General features: G+C 43.2%; 1 protein-coding gene across 2 annotated transcripts in view; it reads right to left on the bottom strand.

Moving 5' to 3' along the window:
• The window catches only part of ulk2 (unc-51 like autophagy activating kinase 2), a 69,020-nt gene extending 47,405 nt beyond the window's left edge, over window positions 1-21,615 (bottom strand). For both annotated transcript variants that reach the window (XM_061718671.1, XM_061718672.1), the window contains exons 1-3: window positions 20,666-21,615; window positions 7,670-7,762; window positions 7,416-7,457 (exon numbers count right to left, since the gene is read on the bottom strand). In XM_061718671.1, the coding sequence (XP_061574655.1) occupies window positions 7,416-7,457; window positions 7,670-7,762; window positions 20,666-20,755 (225 nt within the window). In that variant the 5' untranslated portion in view covers window positions 20,756-21,615. The remainder of the gene's footprint in view (window positions 1-7,415; window positions 7,458-7,669; window positions 7,763-20,665) is intronic.
• Window positions 21,616-22,856: the final 1,241 nt, after the last annotated feature.

Below are 22,856 nucleotides of genomic sequence, written 5' to 3'. Positions count from 1 at the left end.
CCCTCCTTCCCGATTCGTAGTCGAGACGAAAATGGGCGGGGGCGTGGAGCGCAGAGCTCAGCAGAAGCTGGTAACCCGTTGCTGTGTTGTGGCTGCAGCAGCTCCACACAACAGACGTGGGGAAAAGATCGCTAATGGTTTAACTTTTCACCGCTTTCCTGCTCGGAGGCAGAACCACGGAGGCCAAGTATCTGATATAACAGAGTAAAAGAGTGAAAGAGTCGTCAGCTCGCTTGGATCGCGGCTGTAACGACCAAACACCTTCCACAGTAAACCACAAACAAACACTCACACAGACCGGGGTCGGATCATTCATACGGGTTTTATTCCCCACTTCTCCAGCTAAACGCAGTTGCTGGCCAGCTCTCGATTAACCCCAATCTTCAGATAAAACTAGTTCGTTGAGGAAAAAATATTAACTCTTTTTGTAGCTGCAGAGGAAAAAAATAATCTCACGAGGAAAACAAAAATATTGCTCACGCCTCGGAGCCTCTTCAGCATAATATAGCAATAAAAAAAAAAGAAAAGAGAAGTAAGAGTGATACAAAACATGTACTGTATGTTGTACTATTATACTAATTTATTGAAACATGTGGCGAGTCAAACCAAAGCAACAACCAAAGCAGCTGCCAAACACTCCTAAACAAGGTAGCCGGAGATGTGGGTTGTGCAGAACTGCGGCAGTAAATCCTCATCGGAGCTCCACTCTTTGATAGGGATTTCATATGGATCTAAACCGTTAATAAATCATTATTTTCTCCATATACCGCTCCCTGGCTTCCTTGTTTAAGGTATCCCAGTAAATTCCAGTTCCTTTCCAGCAGTTTAACATCTTTTTTTTTGCGTTCCGTCTGTTCACTTGGTGAAACAGAAAAGTAGTTTTGAAAGTCGGTCCCGTCTCTCATTCACTATCAAAACAAATGCAGCGACGGGGACAGGAGTTTTCCGGCAGTACGCGCTGGTGCTCATGGGAAATGTAGTGTTCTTTCTGGTAAAGCACTACCGCTTTTGTCCAAAGGAGCCGCCAAACTCAACTAAAGCTGAAAGTTACATTGTGCTGCTTTAAGTAACGTGTGTGGTCGTGGGGGTAAATGAAGATAGAAATGGCACTAAAATTCCTCCGTACAGAAGTGGAAAACCTGCCACGTTCACCAGCAGCTTCTCCTCCGTGGTTTTTAATGGGGAACAACAGAGATATATTTCCTCTTGTTTATCAAAGTCAGCGATGTATAACAATGTCCACTTTAACGGGATAACACACTTGCTTTGGGGGCATCGTTTTGTTTCTGTTGTGCCAAGCTCCGCTTTTGACAAGCTGCTTTCCTTTGACGTTTTGCAAAAGTCCCGCCTGTGCACTTCTCAAAGACTAGGAATGGGATCCATGCGATGTGTTGGGTCATTACAGCCGGGAGGCTAAAAATAAAACTAGTAAAGTACATGGGATAAACACACCAAAGACGGTATCTGCAGATCATTTGTTTAAGAAAATGTGAACAGTCCAGTAAATAAAAACAATCAGTGCATCTGTAAGTGCTGACTGCCTCCGTCTGCTCTCATCCAAATATCCATCAGCTAGAAAAGGACAAATAAGAAGGGAAAAAAAGCTTTTAAAACTCTTACGGTGATTAGCAGACTAAACTAGTTGTGATTATTTAAAAAAAGGTCAAACTATCCCTGAGTCACCGCCTTTTATGAAACGGCAGTAGTTTAAGTCATAATTTACAGTACACAGGTCAAAAATAACTGCTTTTTGGGGTCATAGTATCAGATTATGAACATGCTGTCCATTTCCTATCAGGGGGAAAAAACCCAACAACAAACTTACACGCAGATCCCTGATAAGACCGATCTTATCTCACTGCATTTTAATCGCACCACTTTGGTGTTTGACTGTGCTAAAGAAAATAACAACGGAGCTCGCCCTGCAGTGTTACCTGGGATATCTAACACTGATACCATTACAGTTTACTACAGTATCCTGGACTTCTGGAATGGAAGAAATAAAAGAGAAGAATGAGAAAGAAAATCCAAGAAAGGAGGCCTGAAAAAGCCTGCAGAGCCAGAGCTGGCATCTGTCATACAAAGATTGACTCAGTCTAACAACGGTGAAAACAAAGGAGTAAATAACAACAATAACATCAGCTGTGCCATGTTTCATTTCACGAGATTTTACAAATATACACCCCACAACGCTGTAGCATGTTTAGTATTTACGCAAAGATCTTTGAAAACTGGCCTTTGGTCAAAACTAAATCATCAAAGAGTCCAACAACAGAGCATGGATTAGAAATACATGCAGTTTACAACACAACTTTCAGAAGAAGGGGCGGGGCTAATTTGCAACAATTATGGTTGAGGACTCAATACAGAGTCCGATGACACCACCCACGAGTCTTTATGTCAAACCATTCAAAAGTTATTGCAGAAAGTAGGAACTATCAAATATGGACCAATCAGATGAAGGGTTGGCGCGCTTTTTGGCGTCTATCGTCGCCACGGTAACGCTTTTGACTGAGAAAAGTAATGCGCGTCGTCGCAGGATCAAGAGCATATTTTGATGTATAACACACCTGGGTGCACGTTACGGTTCAGGCCGTATTAACTGCCGAAGGGATGGCATAAATTGCGCCAAAATTACACGATTAATTAAAAATGTCCGACTTCCTGTTGGGTTTCGGCCATGGCGCCAAGAGACTTTTCTTTAAGTTGCGACATGATACAGGTGTGTACCGATTTTCGTGGATGTACGTCAAACCATATTGTTGGGCTTGAGGCACAAAGTTTTCTAGGGGGCGCTGTTGAGCCATTTTGCCACGCCCATTAATGCAAACCATGAAATATCCAATTTTTCACCAGGCCTGGCTTATCACAAAATTTGGTGACTTTTGGGGCACGTTTAGGGAGAAAAAAGGCCCTCATTTCATCGGAAGAAAAATAAAAACGCGAACGAGGAAAATAAAAACATCTCCTACAGATACAACAATAATAATATAGAGGGAATGTTCATGTCGTCACAGTCACAGTGTGTTTCGCCCACTGAGTGTCAGAAAGACTGAGTGTCAGAAAGACTGAGTGTCAGAAAGACTGAGTGGCAGCGTAAAATTTCAGTTTGAGCAACTGGAAAACATCTAAAATGGGAAAGAGCTGTTGTGCGATCGACTGTACTCATAGATTTAGCAAGAAATCAGAGTTATCGTTTTACAGACTGACGAAAAATAAGCTTAACAGAGACAAATGGATCGCTGCAATTCACAGAAACAACTGGATTCCAGGCACCGAAACGTGGATTTGCGGTTACCATTTTGTATCAGGTAATGTTGGATTTTTGGGTAGCTAACGTTAAACGGTCAAATCATAAAGTTCGGTGTCCTCATCATTTTAATTTCTACAACAAATCCTGCTTTGAAGTCGGACCAAGCGTCAAGACTTTTGTAAGCCTTCAAGCTTTGCTTCGTGTATTTCCCCGGCGTAGAAATTAACTAAATATCAGGAAACTGGATTCGTGGCCAAATATTAATGTCCATGGACCACTGGTTCTTGGTAACTGTACCAAATATTAATGTCCATGGACCACTGGTTCTTGGTAACTGTACCAAATATTAATGTCCATGGACCACTGGATCTTGGAAACTGTTCCAAATATTAATGTCCATGGACCACTGGATCTTGGGGTAAATGTACCAAATATTAATGTCCATGGACCACTGGTTCTTGGGGAAACTGTACCAAATATTAATGTCCATGGACCACTGGTTCTTGGTAACTGTACCAAATATTAATGTCCATGGACCACTGGTTCTTGGGGAAACTGTACCAAATATTAATGTCCATGGACCACTGGTTCTTGGTAACTGTACCAAATATTAATGTCCATGGACCACTGGTTCTTGGGGTAACTGTACCAAATATTAATGTCCATGGACCACTGGTTCTTGGTAACTGTACCAAATATTAATGTCCATGGACCACTGGTTCTTGGTGTAACTGTACCAAATATTAATATCCATGGACCACTGGTTCTTGGTAACTGTACCAAATATTAATGTCCATGGAACACTGGTTCTTGGTAACTGTACCAAATATTAATGTCCATGGACCACTGGTTCTTGGGGTAACTGTACCAAATATTAATGTCCATGGACCACCGGTTCTTGGGGTAACTGTATGGGTCACTGTCAAGTCCAACTGACGCTAATTTAAGCCGATAATCGTCTGTTATCCCGTCTTCTCCACTAGTAGCAGCTGTTTTTACCACTCAGTGTGACTAAGGGGGGGGGGGGGGGGGGGGGAGGTCCAGTGGGAATGTGACGTCGATGCAGACCCTCTATTGTTTCCAAAGTGAGTGTGTGATTGCATTTAATAATGAGCTAAATACTGACAAAAACACCAACCAACAAACAACCGTATCAGAACTGCCATGAGCGAGCAGTCCCACCTGACGCGATCTCTCACACCATCACCACTGACCTTTATTGGGAAGGAAATGAATGACACTGCTGATCTGCAACAGCACATCCAGTAATCAATGTCAAGCCCCAAAAATAAAGTCTTATATTTCACCTGCAGTAACATGATGATTTCAATAGTCCCTTTTTCTAAATCGTCAAGTGTCTGAATGCAGAGTATAGGCCGAATTATGCTTCTGCGTTAAAATGGCGCCGTGCCTACGGCGTGTGGTTTGGATCGACGCAGACGACACGCCGTCACCTGCGGCGTCACTGACGTGCACCTCCCGAAAATTGTAACTACGCGTCGAGGAGACGCAGACCACATGCAGACCGAGAGGGCTGTGATTGGTTCACTTGGGAGCAACGCATTTCCAGTTTACGGTTTGAATCAGTAGTGAACTTCCAGGGCTCTTTTCTTTGTTTATGTGTGATTTTTTTTGTTTTTGTTTTTTGCACAATAGTTGTCCTTATTTCTTTGATTTACTGTGACCGGAAAAAGTCGGATAAACCATTCAGAAAAAGATTGCTAACTAGTGGCCGTGGGGGGTACTGCACCGCGACCAAATGGAGAGACGGAGAAGTCCGAAGGGTTCAGCACGGCGTCACGGCTGCGGCGTGTGCTCTGCGTTGGTTTGACGCAGAAGCATATTTCAGCCTTAAGACCTTGTTAGACCAGTCCACGGACGGCATGACCTTCCAGGCCTGAAGCCTTGAACCAGTCTGCAGGAAAACCCCAGACAGACAGGCAGGCATGCACCATACTAAACTAAGCTTTAAAAGGAGCTTGAGGCCGGATTGTGGCAGGATTTATGAAAAAAATCAGTATACATTTTAAGTTTTCTAGTAATAATGTCAGATGAAGCGTTCCAAACCCAAAAGAATGAGTCCTCTAGTGTATCTCTCCTTTGCCTTGAACAGGCTGTGTGCTGCAAAATGTGCTGCAATTCGGTCCCGAATTTCCCGCGCTGGGCTGCGGATGTGACGTCACATGACGCTGCATGTGCGTTCTCCCCGTTCTCCCGTGCCGGCTTCACTGTTGGCTGCAGTACCCCCAACGACCGTCGTGGTGAAGGGTGGCGCTAGAGAGTCTAATTTCTTAATAGGAGCCTCAAGCTCCTTTAAAGTTATTCTATGCAACTTCCTAGAGCTAGCAAGATTTGAAAGTGGCGCTTCCTCTAAGCCCCGCCCCCCCCCCGCCCCCACCCACGAGCGCTCCGTCCAAAGCCACGCCCCCACAAACACGAACGCGCATACGATTATTAAACATTTTGGACAGCACATTTACAGCAAAACTACCCCATGTCTCATTCACCTGTAAGCGAGGCCGGTTTTAGGGGGGGCAGGGGGGGGGCTGTGCCCACCCAAGTGCCCACCCAAACGTGCATCATGCCCAAAAGCACGGCACGGCAGCGCTGCGGTGCGCTGCAGGCTCTAAAGCAGGCTCTAAAGCCACGGCTACGCCGTAGCCTACGGCGTCTACGCTCCCGCTCCCCGGTCACACACAGCGGGACCGACCCGCTCTGGAAATAACTACCGGTACATAATATCTATATACTGGGGTCCGTGGCAGAAGGGAGGGAGGGGGTTACACTGGGACACTGTGAGCCCAGGAGGACCCGTGGGAAGTGAACACGTCGGGCTGCTGGAAGCGAGTGCGCGCATGGGACAGGGCGGGGGAGCGTGGTTTAAAATGAAGACATCTGATTGGTTCTTTCCCTTCCTGGACCTGGACCAATCCGTATCATTCGGACCGAATGGGGGGGGCTTAGAGGTGCCTCTTTCAAATCTTGCTAGCTGATCAGGGATCAGGAATTTGTTGCATAGAATGCCTTTAACTGTGTGAAACACCACCTTACACAAGCAGAGGGAATCTAAAGCAGTGGTCCCCAACCTTTTCTGAACCGCAGACCGGTTTAATGTCTGACAATATTTTCACAGCCCAATCTAAAGGTGTAGCTGATAAAAACTAAATAAAATGACAAGATCGGCATTAAAAACTGTGGGATTTTCTCTATAGTAATAATAATAATAATAATAATAATAATGAATAATAATAATAAAACATCATTTTCGAAAAAATAAAATAATGGAAATTGTAAATTACCTTTTAACATGAGTATTCCTATAAATGTGTTTTTATGTTTGTTTTCTCATTAACGTTATTTAAAGCCAGGCTTTTATTTTATTTGTTATATATTAAGGAGACCTATATTTAGCGCTTTTATTTTGAAGGCGTCTCGCCGAGAACTTGTAAACATCCGGCGCTTCAGACGGCGCTAAACTAGTGTCAGGAATGCTAAAGTGGAGCCTAACTGACACAAAAAGCACCTGCTGATAAGAATTTGTTTTCTTTGCAAATTTTATGCTGTATTTATGTCCAGCTTGAGTTTGGTTGCCATGGTTACTCATGTATTGTGGTTAACGGTAGGCCTGATTTATGATTCATTTATGATCCAAGGAATAAAAACATTGTGAACCATCAGTTTGAGAGTCAACCATCATCAGTCGGGGCTACAGAAATTATTTTTTCTGCCTGTGCGGCCCGGTACCAAATGACCCAGGAACCGGTACCGGGCCATGGCCCGGGGGTTGGGGACCACTGATCTAAAGGATTAATGGAGCTTTTAAATGCCCCCATCAGTTATCAGAAACAGGGGCACAGAGAAAGGAGTGGCCTGCAGCAACAGACCAGGATCTGAACCTGGACCAGCTGCCAGTAGCTGAGCTACATGGAACCTCCACAAAGTGGATTTAATCCACATTTACATGACAACTACCAAACTGTCACTGAACGTGGACCAAAACAGACTTGATTTTATTTCATCAGTCAGACACTGGAACAGACAAGTCTGTGCAGTCTAAGTACTAAGAGTATTGAGTAAACAAATAGTTGATAGAGATGCACATTTGCACTGGAATTGCAAAGAGATTAGCAACACTTCAGGATAGAAATGTTTTCAAACTTACCTGCACATCATAAAGAGCCACAATGTTTTCATGCTGCAGTTCCTGAGTAAAGACAACAGAAAGAACAGGATGTGTCAGTGGGAACATTAACTCATCAACCTAGCTGAAGCTGCTGATGCAATTCATCACCGACATTTCCTTAAGGGCTTTTAGGCCCATCATGTCAAAGCTGCAAGCTCAAATAAGCTCAGCGTCAGATCATTCTGTAAGAACACTGAGAAGATACGAGACAGGCAATTAGTCCACATGCTCACCTTAAGGATTTTGATTTCCTTGCCAAGGAGGATTTGGGACTTGGACAGGTTCTTCTTATTAATGCTCTTAATGGCCACTTCCCAGTCGGTTTTCTTCACAGCAAAGAGAACGGGACAACAGAGAAAAGTGGTTAAAATACAATTTATTCATGAAGTTCTAGTAAAAGCGTGACGTTTTATATCTTGGTGTTGCCGCTCATCCCTGTTTAATTGCAATTCCTAACTTCCTCCAACACCTTGGTCACACGTGTGTATAAATAAACAGCTTCTGATATTTATTGCTCCTCATGCATTTTTTAAGTTCATAAAATTGGTATTCTTTGTTTCATATTGAAGGCAAAAAGCATATGAAAAGGTTCTGGTTCTCTCCATCTCTCCACAAAAAAAATACCAATTCAACTCCATCTTTTTAACTATAAATCTATCACCACATTCAGTCTTTGGAGCCCCCAAAACACTGCTCTAAAAGATACTAAATACTACTAAAATACACCAATTAAATTGAATTAATAAAAACCAATTAAATTAGTACACCTGTACTGCAAAACTGTAATGACTCAAATGAAACAAGTTTGAAATGTAAGAACAGATTCAACATTTATTCAAACTGTATGGCTTAAACAGTGGGATAACAGTGCAAACAGCAAAAGTACCATTGTCCTTCAAGTTTTCTTAGCTCATAAAATCACAAAGTAGAAAAAAATACAACCTGATAAATAAAGAAACAGGACAAATAAATAAAAGTTCACTGAAAATAAAATCCTATCAGTGATGACCTCTTCTAATATAAATAAAATGTGTAAATTAACCTGTGGTTGGAACATGCCACAAATTAGATACTATTGCAATTTTCTTTCGTAATAGTCAAACGTTATATCAAAATGTAACAACCATTTCCTTCTGTTTTTGCAGACTCTGCACATAATAGATGATGTTTGCTCCTCGTCTCTTTTTAAATCCAAACCTGTTCCAGATAACGGAGCTGGAGCCTCGATTAACAACGAGCTCCTCGCTCTCAGATCCGCCTTCCGCCATGTTTGTTACACAAAAACCTCATCAACGGGAATTTATCATTTTTACCGCGAGATGACAAATTCTTACAGTGGGGAATTTTTTTGACGGTATATCGTGAACGGTAAAATATCACCCATTCCTAGTCCACAGTCCTAAACCGTTTCCCTCAGAAGATAAACTGATAGATGTGTAAACACTCAGTTGGTTTTTCTACCTCCATCCAGCCTAGTGCAGGTCTTAATTGTGTTGTATTAAAATGTTTCAGTATCTTTAATCAATCGATGGAACTCTTCATCATGGAAAACTTCATATCAGCCCATCTCACCATCACCAAAGGGGTGCCTCAGGGTTCTATTCTAGGCCCAACATTATTTTCCATCTACATCAATGACACAACCAGGTTTGCCGGCAACTCAAAAATCCATCTTTATGCCGATGACACCATCCTTTATTCTGAGGGCCCGTCCCTCCAGTCCGCTGCAGCCACACTACAACACAGCCTCACTTCCGTTGAACAGCACTTCCACAGTCTCCAGCTCCTCCTCAACACCAAAAAAACAAAATGCATTGTCTTTGACCGGAAACACACTCCCACCACTGTTCCTAAATTGTTCTGCGCCGACGGCTCTGAACTAGAGTTCGTATCTTGTTACAAATACCTTGGCCTCTGGTTGGACTCATCCCTTTCTTTCTCCACCCACATCAAACACCTACAGTCAAAAGTCATAGCTCGTCTGAGCTTTCTCTACTGGAACAAGGCCTCCTTCACCCGTGCAGCCAAACACACACTCGTCAAAATGACCATTCTGCCCATTTTCGACTACGGTGACACCATCTATAGAATCGCACCTGACTCTACTCTCAGTAAACTGGACCCACTCCATCATTCCGCCATCCGTTTTGCAACTGGGGCTCCTTTTCACCACTCACCACTGCGACCTCTATAACCTGGTAGACTGGACCTCCCTTCACACCAGACGGCTCCATCACTGGTTTTTGCTCATCTACAAATCTATCCTCGGCATTACTCCTCCCTACCCCTCCTCTCTTCTGCACCTCTCACAACCTGCCCGCACTCTAAGGTCCAGCGCCTTCATCAATCTCTCCATCCCCAAAGTCCGCACCATCTTTGGGCGCAATGCCTTCCGGTTCGCTGCAGCCTCTGATTGGAACACCCTACAAAAAACCCTTAAACTTTCTGTTCTCACTTCCATCTCCACCTTCAAACGTCATCTTTTATCAAGTACAACCGACTCCTGCACTTGCCTTTAGTCCTCTTTCATGCATACTGACTGTTTTGCTTGATTAATTGTTTTATCTTTTGTATTGTGTTTTAATGTATTTTTGTGTATTTATATGTTTTTTTTTTTTCATCTTAGCTCCCTCCCCTTACCCCCCTAGGCTGCACTTGTAAATAAGAAATTTGTTCTTAAATTGCTTGCCTGGTTAAATAAAGGTTAAATAAAATAAAAAATAAACTCTGCAACACACATCCAAACCTATTTCATTAATTAAACTCCAGCTTTTGAAACTATCGACTCACAAGAAATGAGACTATAGAGCCACTTCCTTATCTTTTCCTCCAGTGCCATTGATGGTTAATAATCAATTAAATCAGGAAAAATTACCGTTTCATTTTAGCAGCTTAAAGCTAGGGTCTACGATCTTGAGTTTTTAAAAAAAAGAGACACCTACTCCCCACAAAAACTCCCTCCCCCCTGTGCTCTGCCTTACATGAAGCTCCCCCTCTGGTACGGGAGCCAGCAGGACCAAAAACAAAGTCACTATAAAAGTCCATTGGAAAACAAATACAACGCGGAGCCGTGTGTGTCCTTGGTGTTGCCGTACTTTGGGAGGCGGGGAGTAGGTGAGGACTGTCCAATCACTGACATTCAAGCAGATTGACCAATAGGCGCCGTTCGGGCCGAATGGCGCCTATTGGTCGACTTCTTTGCAGGATTACAGCAGATAGAAGAAATATTTTCTTTTAGTTCTTTTTGCTAATCATATTTCATAGGTAACACTATTGGGCCATAACAACCTTATAAATGATTTTGATAAAAATGTACAGATGTAAACTCGTAGACCCTAGCTTTAAGTACATTGCGTTTGTCACTTGTGTTGAATAAATTATCCATTATCTATCCATCCATTATCTATACCCGCTTTATCCTTTTCAGGGTCACGGGGGTCTGCTGGAGCCTATCCCAGCTCATTTCAGGTGAGAGGCAGGGGTTACACCCTGGACAGGTCACCAGTCCATCACAGGGCCACATAGAAACACACAAACCATGCTCACAACCACACTCATGCTCACACCTACGGGCAATTTAGAATCACCAATTAACCTAACATGCATGTTTTTGGACTGTGGGAGGAAGCCAGAGTACCCGGAGAGAACCCACGCAAGCACGGGGAGAACATGCAAACTCCACACAGAAAGGCCCCTGCCTTGAATAAATTAAATAAAGATAATTTTATCTGAAATCAGGAAGTTAATTGCAAGAATTCATATGATTTTTTTCTTGATACATTTGACTGTACGTGCGAGTGCAAAAAGCTAAGCCCTTTTGGCCTGAAGTGCACCGTCAGCGCTGCTGCGTAGCGCCTGGCTCAAATGGCGAAGGAAATTTTAGAATCAGGTGAGTTGGCTTTCTAACAGCTAAGCCTTCCTCCTGAGCTGAATGACACACTGAATGACGAAGGGCTCAGATGACAGCCAGACCGAGTGCCAGCCGACTTCCTCTAGAGCCACAGAGGAAAGGGACCCTTACATAACTAAGATCCGGCTTCCACATGGGGAAAGTGTATATATTGACTTCTGGAACCCACATGAACTGTGAGGATCTAAGAGCATGTCCTGCACCCAAAAACACACATTCATGGCAAAATAAACCCAGGGAAGCATCTGACCATGTCCACACCTTTGAGAAATACACACACATGGCGTGGACGAATAAAATCAGCGTAGAAGACAGACAAGAAGTTAGCCAAATGCAGGTCTGTGGATAAAAAGGGATGTTTCCAAATTAAACTAGGTCAATAGGAGATGTTCTTATTCTGCGGGTGCAGTCTGCCTCGGGCCAGATAAAGGATCCAGCAGCTGAGTGAGAGTGGATAAGAGTGACGTGAGTTGCTGTGCATTGTGCAGCAAAGCCCTGAGAACTGAACTGTATCCCTCTCCAGCTCTCCGACTGCCTGGCCACCCAAGCGTGACCGGGCTGCCAACACTGCAAATGCAAAGACGGAGGGGGTATAGGGACTCAATGGCCCATCATGCATCACTGAAGGGTGAAGATGTGCACTACATGCACTAACAGAAAGTAGAATTGTTGCCCTAACCTGACCGATTTCAAATTTTTAAAAGCCATGAATACACCTTAGCTGGGTCAAACTGAAGCTCTTGAGATGGAACTTTTAGTGCCAGATAATGCTCCTAATCAGAGTTATTCCAGCATGTAACAGCCCTTGGCATCAATGATACAGCGTAGAGTTCAACCGGTACAAATTTTTTTTATTCCATCGTCGAGCACCATGAAACTGAAAACATAACAAAATATCAACAGTTGCACACATAAAATATCTTAAGTTTACACATTTTACTTTAAAACCCACACTTTATTACACAGTCCCTTAAAAGGTATAGTCTGTAATCGTATTCAAAAACATTTATTGTTGTACTGGGTGAAATGGTCCTTCCATCCTGAGAGTAGCCAGTGAATAATGTGTTCAGAAAAAGGAAAGAAAAACATCCGACCTCTCTGACAGCTTTAATCCTGTAAAAACTCTGACCAATCTGTTTTTTGCGCACCGAGTGGCACGGATTGGTCAGAGGACCAGAGGATTGTCAGGGGGGAAAGAACCAATCAGATGCCTTAATTTTTAAGTCCCGCCCACGCCCCCCTCCGTCCCATGCGCGCACTCGTCACGTCGAAAATCTTGCCTGAAAACTTCAAACACTCGAGTCACGTTTTCTGAAGAATGGCGCAGTAAACGCAGCCAAAAACAGTATGGGGGTCCGTGGGGATGGAGGTGTCTCCATCCCGGCGAGGGCGGAGAGCGCCCGTGGCGGTGCGCTGCTGTGCAGGCTCTGGAGGCACAGCTACGCCGTAGGGTACGGCGTAGCCTACGGCGTAGCCTACGGCGTAGGGTACGCCGCAACGCGCACCATTCTGCGTTGGTGTAATGCGGAACCACAAATCAGCCTTCAGTGTGTGCTCTGTGTGCTGTTCTGAACTTCTCTGTTGTGCTCATTTTCCTGGGACTTCGGCGGTATGCGTTCATTGTTGCGTCTAAAAATGATGCGCAGTGCCCACCCAATCGGAAACGTTACACATATTCTGTGATATGTTTTTATATTTATAAAAAAATAAAATTATAAAAAAAAATAAAGGATCCCCATAACTTTGATTGGGTGGGCAGGACACACGTTTGGGTGGGCACAGCCCACCCCTGCCCCCCCCCTAAAACTGGCCTTGCTTACAGGTGAATGAGAAATGAAACATGGGGTAGTTTTGTTGAAAATGTGCTGTCCAAAATGTCCTGGAAAACTCGACTCCTGCAAATGCGCATTCCCCAAAGTTTGTGGGGGCCGTGGCTTTGGACGGCCCAGACTTACTTAATCTGCTCTCCCTCCTTGCTCTCTGTGTGGCAACCCAGGTAAAAGTGGCAATCACAAGTGTGGGGCAATTAGCCTTACACACTCCAAGGTCTGTGGTAACCTGGAACATGGATCTCCAAAACAACCAGCTCAGCTGGCCACTAAAGCCGGGCAGACACTGTGTGATTGTCGGCTAGTTTTGAACCAATTTTCCAGTCGTGCGACTATTTTTTGGATCGGGTCAGATTTCGACTCAATCATTGGTCGTGCCTCACGAGAGAGTAACACCTCACGACGAGAGAGTAACACCTCACGACGAGAGAGTAACACCTCACGACGAGAGAGTAACACCTCACGACGAGAGAGTAACACCTCACGACGAGAGATTAACACCTCACGACGAGAGATTAACACCTCACGACGAGAGATTAACACCTCACGACGAGAGATTAACACCTCACGACGAGAGATTAACACCTCACGACGAGAGAGTAACACCTCACGACGAGAGAGTAACACCTCACGACGAGAGAGTAACACCTCACGACGAGAGAGTAACACCTCACGACGAGAGAGTAACACCTCACGACGAGAGATTAACACCTCACGACGAGAGATTAACACCTCACGACGAGAGATTAACACCTCACGACGAGAGATTAACACCTCACGACAAGCTCCCGATCACCAATCGTGTGCTCGCAAGAAAATCAAAACGTGTTTGAAATCCTGGTCGCTCCTCGTGAAGGAATCACAGTTGAAGCAGCTACGACCCGACTGGACTCTTCCTTTAACAGAGAGCAGGCGCAATCTCTGATGTCAAGTCAAAAACTATTATTTGTAGTTTAAAGTGTTGCAAATTCACATTACAAATCATGTTTTAATAGCAGAAAAGAGACTGCATTTCCCACGTCTGCCCAGCCAATTCCTTGTCCAATCACAACGTTGTCTAATCTTTTTTTCATTAATCTCCACACAGAATGGCACAAGTTGCTAAAGTCTGATTTATGCTTCCGTGTTACACCAACGCAGAGCCTACGGCGTAGGGTACGGCGGCGATTTAACGCGGAACCACTGCTGCTGACGTCCCCGAACCCCCAGTCTGGCCTTCGGCAGGAGGGTCCCCCCTTATGATCCAGGTCCTTGTCCAGGTTTCTTCCCTCCTAAAGGGGAGTTTTTCCTTGGCTTAAGGCTTTCCTCCCACTATGGGAGTTTTTACCTGCCATTGTTTATGTAATAATTGCTCAGGGGTCATGCTCTGGGTCTCTGGAAAGCGTCTAGAGACAACATCTGTTGTATTAGACGCTATACAAATAAAATTGAATTGAACCATAATTCAGGCTTAAGGCAGCGCGTTTGTTTTTGCTGAGCATCTTCGGTGTCTCCCACTTCGGGGTTCCTCCTCTCCTCTTCTACTTCTTTTTGACATTGCAGTTCTAGTCCGACGTGAGGATTATGATCTTATAGTGTGAGCAGACGTGAGGATTATGATCGTATAGTGTGAGCAGACGTGAGGATTACGAACGTATAGTGTGAGCAGACGTGAGGATTACGAACGTATAGTGTGAGCAGACGTGAGGATTACGAACGTATAGTGTGAGCAGACGTGAGGATTACGAACGTATAGTGTGAGCAGACGGGTCTCATCAGAGCATTGGGTCGTTCAGTGTGAGACAATAAATCGTGGGCTGTGAACTTTTGAACTCAGAACGATCTAGTCGTGCAGTTTGAGATGGGGCTGAATCAAACGATTTAAAATATCGCACAGTGTATGCCCAGCTTAACACGGCATGTATACCAACCCACGTGAGCCGAGCTACTGACCAGCCCAGGACCCCCCCGAGCTGCGGGAGCAGGATTAACAACGGCTTCACAACAACACGGTAACAGAAGAAGAGGGAGACTGTGCATCTCACCTACAACATGACCACTTAGTATATACGACATTTACAGAGCTGCTGCATCGTTAGCGTCCATATTTTCATATGTTGGTGTCCAAAAAGTGTGTGTGGCACCACCTAGCGTCGCAGAGTCGAACACACCTCACTCAATAATCGATTGCCTTCTCGAATATGTGTATTTGGATTTATTTGAACCTCCAATTTAATCCTTAGCTAGAATGTTGCCAATAGCTTGATTTAGATGTGCATGGAACCACACTGAGTTACGAGTCACAGCTGACTGCACTGTAATTAACAAGACTGTGACGTTCGGTGACTGAGCGAGACAACGCTGTCATCCAAGGAGACATGCACTTTACAGGCATGTGCAAAAGGTGGAACCTGCTCCTTTAAAGGGGACCTATTATGGCATCTAATACCTATTTTAAACAGGCTTTTAATTGTTTGTGCTAAATAAATTAGGAATTCAGCCTCTGATCCATGTCGTTATCTTCCCATTCTCTAACCTCATTATCTATGCAGGATTCAGACTCGGCAGGGCTATGATAATGAGGCTCTGTGCTGATTGGCTGCCTGAATGACGTGATACACCGCTACGAAAAAATGGAGGAAGCTCCGGCCGGCGTTGTGGGCGTGGTTTTACGCTAGGTCTGAACGTTTTTTGAAAATAATCTAATTGCGATTTTTTTCCTCAATATTGCAATTGCGATTTAATATGCGATTATTTTTTCAAGATCCTGTTCTTATGTATTTTTCAACTACACAAGCAATAAATCAGTCTGTTTTATAATAAACAATGTCAGATTTATTTAAAGCACAGATTACAACAATAAAGAAAACAAATCTGTGGCTTTACCTCTTTAACACGTCTACACACGTCTGTACACACGAGTGTTATGGGTCGTTCTCTCTGAACCCAATCACACGACACCAAACCGTGTTAAAGTTTAGCCAAAACGAGGCGTAGTTTAATAGAAAAACACAGAACTCCCACAGGGAACAAAAAAACCTTCCTCACAGGAAACTCAGAACTTCTTCACAAATAACTTAAAAATCACAGAGAGAAAAAAAACCACCAGCAAACTAACAAACAAACCAACAAAGCTCAGAGTTAACAAAAAGAACCAGTAATGAACAACTGGCAGCCGCTGTTTAACCTCCTGATGAGATGATGAGCTGCAGGTGTGGTTTAAGGCTGATTTATGGTTCCGCGTTACACCAACGCAGAGCCTACGCCGTAGGATACGCCGTATGCACACAGTACGGTGCGCGTACCGCGTAGCCTACGGCGTACCCGTACCCGGTGTAACGCGGAACCATAATTCAGGCTTCACAGCGCGACTCCACTGTCCGCCCGGCTCGTGTTCCGCGCCGCGCGCAGCTCCTCGCCACGCCGACTCCGCGCTCATATATTTAATACTTTTATAAAGCCCATATATTTATAAAGCCCTGCCTGGCTGAGCCCTAACACTGAGGCCATGGTAGATTTAGGTTACACAGGGACACGCAGCACTGTTGACTTTTTTTCCCTGCCGGCAACGTGACCAGATCACGTGACTGGTCAAATCGCAGCCTTTGCGGTTAGAAAATCTCGTTCTATCACATCGCGGTACTATCGCAAATGCAATTAATCGTTCAGCCCTATTTTACGCATCGGAGGCCAACCGATGTAATTCGCATTTTGGTTCCGTAACGACGGGAGCAGAATCTTATTGGCTCGTAGATCCACATCACACTGGACGGCTCATCCGGGCAGAATTTCGTTGTTTCCACCTTCTCTGAGTTTCTGAGGGGAGACCACTGTATATATGTTAAAGCAAGAAAAAACCTGTTTTTCATAATAGGTCCCCTTTAAGCATTCGTTGTTTCAGTTTTCTATTCTGGTTTTTGTTTGTTAGTGTAAAATCATAATCGTAACAATTATCAGCAGATTTCAACTAGTCTCAGTATTAAGGTAATATATCCTATAACAGTTTTAACCTGTCATAATTTATTTAAGAAGAAAGAAAATGCAAAGAAAAGCCAATGTTTCAGCAACTTGCTGGTCTGGAGCATTCAGGTGTGTGTTTAACATAACACCAAGAGGGAACAACAATTGTTGCTGCACATTAATCTACAAAAAGGTTATTCCAGCCATTTCCAAACAACAGGAGTTTGGTGTTTTACACTGAGAAAGATTATTCGCAAGTGGAAAACATTCAAGACAGCTGCCAGTCTTCCCGGGACGGAATGTCCCAGCAAAGTTACCCCACTGACAGGTGATGGTACGCTCAAAGAAACAATGAATACAAATAGAAATAGAAAAACAGGGCTACATATCAGGTCAAATGTTAAAAGTCCATCATAGCACAATTACAAGAAGGACAAAGCCTCATCTGTCTAAAATGACACAGAGGCAGAAGCAAGTGTGACAAATCTCCATTTGAACGAAGCACAAGACGTCTGGAACGATGTTCCTTCAGACAGACAAGATCGTCTTAATGCCCAACACAACGTCTGAAGAAAACCAAACGCAGCATTTAGGCAGAAACCCCTCACTCATTGTGAAGCACGGTGGTGGAGGAGTGACGACTGGAGATATATGTTATATCATGTTGTTCACCTGATATATTCTATTTGCCTTATCCTAAGATTTTCTACAAATAAATGATTTTCCTCACAATTAAAACATAGGATTCAAAGAGATGGTACCAACCTTTGCACATCAGTGTACGCATCTTTACTATAAATTGTTCGGATGAAAAGAAGATTCTGATTTAGTATTTAGCAACTCATGTGGTCATCGATTAAACTGTCAGCAAATGATCATTTCTGTGCTGAACAAGTCTGAAATCCACTGTTGGGCAGGGAAAATAAAGTTATATAATAAAGTGGATGGAGTGATTAAAAGTATCATTAAAAATGTATTATTATAAAATACTATAAGGCTTAAACCATATCCCAAACCTCCAAGAAGGGGAGAATAGCTTTGCAAGATTTGAGTGTAAAGCATTTCTATAAATCTGTCTGAGAAATACCAAATAATATTGAGCCTACGCCGTAGGGTACGCAGCGACGCGCAGCGTACAGTGCGTGTCGCTGCGTACCCTACGGCGCAGGCTCTGCGTTGGTGTAACGCAGAACCATAAATCAGGCTTAACAAACACGGCGGAAGGCGGATCTGAGAGTGAGGAGCTCGTTGTTAAACGAGGCTCCAGCTCCGTTATCTGGAACTGGTTTGGATTTAAAAAGGAGAGACGAGGAGAAAACTTAATCTATTATGTGTGTGCAGAGTCTGCAAAATAACAGTGAGTGCAAAGGATGGCTATATATTTTTTTTCTTCATCGTGTTGTCTTTTGCACTATTTTGTTACCCAACAGAAGGAAATGGTTGTTACATTTTGATATAACGTTTGACTATTAGGAAAATAAATTGCAATAGTATCTAATTTGTGGCATGTTCCAACCACAGGTTAATTTGCACATTTTATTTATATTAGAAGAGGTCATCACTGATAGGATTTAATTTTCAGTGAACTTTTATTTATTTGTCCTGTTTCTTTATTTATCAGGTTGTATTTTTTTCTACTTTGTGATTTTATAAGCTAAGAGAACTTGAAGGACAATGGTACTTTTGCTGTTTGCACTGTTATCCCACTGTTTAAGCCATACAGTTTGAATAAATGTTGAATCTGTTCTTACATTTCAAACTTGTTTCATTTGAGTCATTACAGTTTTGCAGTACAGGTGTACTCATTTAATTGGTTTTTATTAATTCAATTTAATTGGTGTATTTTAGTAGCATTTAGTATTCTTTTAGAGCAGTGTTTTGGGGGCTCCAAAGACTGAATGTGGTGATAGATTTATAGTTACAAAGGTGGAGTTGAATTGGTATTTTTTTTTAATCGTCATTTTTATCGTTATTGGGATAAATGCCAGAAATTATCGTGATACATTTTTTAGTCCATACCGCCCATCCCTAATACATACATACATACATACATACATACATACATACATACATACATACATAGTTAGACTATTTTTACATGAACACTCTCTTAATAACTTAAAATGACATGAGCGATATACGGCGTGACGTCTTGGAGTTGAACAACTCCACGCTGCATGCAGGTGGCTTTGACATTCCTGTTCATCAGCAGTGGAAAAAAATCCTATAAATAGGCTCCACAGACGGCAGACACTTATCCAGCAAACAAACAGATAACACGCCAGGTCTGTTTTGGTTTAACAGACAGACACGTGAGCGGTGAATGGATGCTGGTGCACACACGCATGCACAGCAGCTTCCACGAAAAGCAGGTTGTCCCAGGCCTGAACTCATCCCAGGCTTGGAGCTATACATTGATCTGTGTGTAGACGCAGCAGCTGCCCTGCCTGTGCTCCAGCAGGAAGCATGGAGAGATTCTGCTAAGCTTCCATTGAAGGAATTCATGTTACATTCACAACAACAGGGGCAGCGTGACGTCATCTCCTGCATTATGTCACATAGCAAACTCAATAACAGCATACAAGATATTATTCAAAGCAAAGCTAATGGACACATATATAGGAGCACAATAAGCAAACAAAGAAGAATGCACACATGCATGAAATAAAATGACAACTTAAATTGGTTTTGTCGGTTTCCTTTTCACTTTCTGTTTTCAGAGCTATCATTATTATTATAATCATTACTATTACTATTATTATTATTATCATCATCGTCATTATTGTTATTATTATTATTATGTGTAGCCTCATGATACTTCATTTTTTTCTTTTTGTATATTCTATTCTGTTAAAAGGTGGGCAAGATAAGCTTTATTCTTCAAGCCCAGACCTTTTCGGTCAAAATAATCACAATGTTGACCAGGGAAAAACCTGTGTTATCTTGTTTGTTGATTTTTATGTTTGTGATTGACCGAAATAAATATTAACTAACTAACTAACTAACTAACTAACTAACTAACTAACTAACTAACTAACATAAACAAGCCCACGATCACAGCTTCCCTCGGTCCAAAAAAACCCACAAACTGCTCAGTTTTAAGGGATTAGTTCAATTTTCGGGCATAATTATGTGCTTCAGCATGAATGACCCCTGTGAAGCTCTTGAATAGGAAAATATTGTATTCTGAAAAAGGTTAAAAGATAAAAATCAAATAAAGACCTGGGCCCATCCCTCTCTCCTGCATCAGTACATCAGTAAGTCATTCACTGTTCCCGGAGTCATCCTTTTCATGAATGAACTAGACTCAAATACACTTATTCAACTATCATCAGTCTGATGTAATTACAGTACAGATCCGCTGCCAGGCCAGCTCTCCCACATGACATCAGTGCATGAGAAGATACAGAATAATGTGGTGGAAGAAGCCAGCACTTGCTGCAGCAGAGCTGCTCTCTCTCTCTCTGCTGACTGACCCAGATCTGCAGATTAAGCTGCTCCTTGCCCTCTTTTTGCAAAGGGAACCCGGTGGGTAATCTGTGCATATTTACCTTCCTGTGTCTTCCTCTGAACACCACAGCAAAAGCTCCATGTCCGACCAGGTCTTTCCTGCTGTACTCAAAATCCCCCACGGCTTCCATGGCTGTGGCCGCCGGGGGCGACGGTCCGGCCGGGTCCTGGTCGGTCCCTGGTCGGTCCCTGGTCCCTGCTGGAGACGCCTCGGTGTGGCTCCTCTTCACACAGAAACAATCCCCTCAGTCCTAATGTCGTTTCTCTCCCTGCAGGATTATTTCATGATGCACCTTATGGAATAAATAAGAGATGCAGCCAGGACATGGTGCGTTCACGTCCCCCCTCCAAGGTGGGATGTTTGGGAATTGACTCGGATCAAACGGCATTGAGGGGAATCTAGCACCGATCCTGGGCTAAACTGCATCGGTCTGACATCCAGCTGACACCCAGCCTTGCATACATCCCACGGAGGCTCAGTAACACACTTTTCCTGCCCTGTCCAGCCGAGCGGACGGCCTGTCTACATGATGCAGCCGGTGTTCTGCCGACTCTCGCTCCCCGTCGGGAAATAGCTACTTTCTGGTTCTGCGCATGCGCACAGTCGCACAGTGGAAGCAGCAGAAATCGGCAGAACACCGTCAGCCTAAAACATCATACGGATGCATGGTCAAAAAATGTCAACCCTGTGAATAATCTGTTCATCTGAAGACGTTAGTCCAGATTATCTGTCATCTTCGACAAGACGTTTGAGTCCCGAAAACACGTCGGTTCCTTGTTGTTGTTGTGAAACTGTCGTTTCTCCCCGCGAGCATCCGTGGGAATAATAACACTCCGGTGGCTGGACAAGTCTCGGTAGAGCCTTCTGTTTCTGTCTTCCAACGCATATGACGGCGCACTAACTTGCTGATTAGAAGGGGGGTCTTTAATCGCTGTTCTGCGCTATTTCGTGACTAAATCCACAGCTGTCGACAGAAACAATACAGAAACAAAGTTCCATGTTCTGCTTTTATACACGTGTCCCTCCGCGGAAGAGCCGACGGAGCGAGACACATCCCTCCGCTGGAAGAGTTAGTCCGAGTTAGGACACGTAAGAAAACATGACATAAGTACATAAACTGTTGGGATCAAGACACGAACAAACATTTGAACAACTTAGGTATAATAAGACAATGTACACAACTTGACTTTGCAGTGTGTTTACTTATTTGTATCTTTTTTTTTTTTTAAAGTGCATCTTGTTACATAGCAGTAGGGAGACATTGAACAAGCCGTCTATCAGCGCCCTCTGGTGGTGGGAACTAAAACTGACTCGGGTTTAACCTTTCATTGGTGGGAACCAGACAGTACTGGAGTTGAGGGGGGATGGCATCCCCCCTGAAATAAAAACGGTCCAAATCATCCCCCCTGAAACAAAAACGGTCCAAATCATCCCCCCTGAAATAAAAACGGTCCAAATCATCCCCCCTGTAAAACTGCCATCCCTCCTTTCCATCCCTTATGTCATTTCATCAATGAATGTGGTTTTACTGCTATTTCAACATTTAGAGTCATCACCAGAAAAATAACACCAGAAAAAGAACTTATTTGACAATTTTCACTAGTTTCAAGTACATTTTCACTGGAAATAAGTAGAAAAATCTACCAGTGGGACAAGATTTATCTTCTTATTACAAGCAAAAAAAATCTTGTTCCACTGGCAGATTTTTCTACTTATTTCAAGTGAAAATCTACTTGAAACTGGTGAAAATTGTTGTTTTTTCCAGTGATGGGTCTTGTTTTAAGTGTAATGAGATTTTCTTTACTAAAATGAGACATTTTAACTAGAAATAAGACAAATATTCTTGTTAAGATTGTGAGTTTTTGCAGTGATCCATTTCACTTATCCTGTGAAGGACAGAGTCATATTGATAAGTTCAGAAAAGTGTTTTTTATTGTTGTGTTTTGATGTATTTGATGTAAGTCCAGTGGATATTTAAAGCTTACAGAAGGCTGCATTTAACTGCTGCTATGTCATTCCTGCAGTATTTCTGCAGCTGTTTTGGTCACTGCTATTATTTGTAATATATTATATTATTTGTAATCAGCACAAATTATCTGTCCCCATATGATAAAATCCACCATCCCCCCTGATTTTATTTTACAACTCGAGTACTGGTGGGAACCCAGCAAAATACTTGGACATTTTAAGGCAACAACTGTTTTTGTTAAAGACTGTCTCTTATTTAACTT

Source organism: Cololabis saira, chromosome 4, assembly GCF_033807715.1.
Source record: "Cololabis saira isolate AMF1-May2022 chromosome 4, fColSai1.1, whole genome shotgun sequence".
NCBI lineage: Eukaryota > Metazoa > Chordata > Actinopteri > Beloniformes > Belonidae > Cololabis > Cololabis saira.
This window is presented reverse-complemented; position numbering and strand designations above follow the sequence as displayed.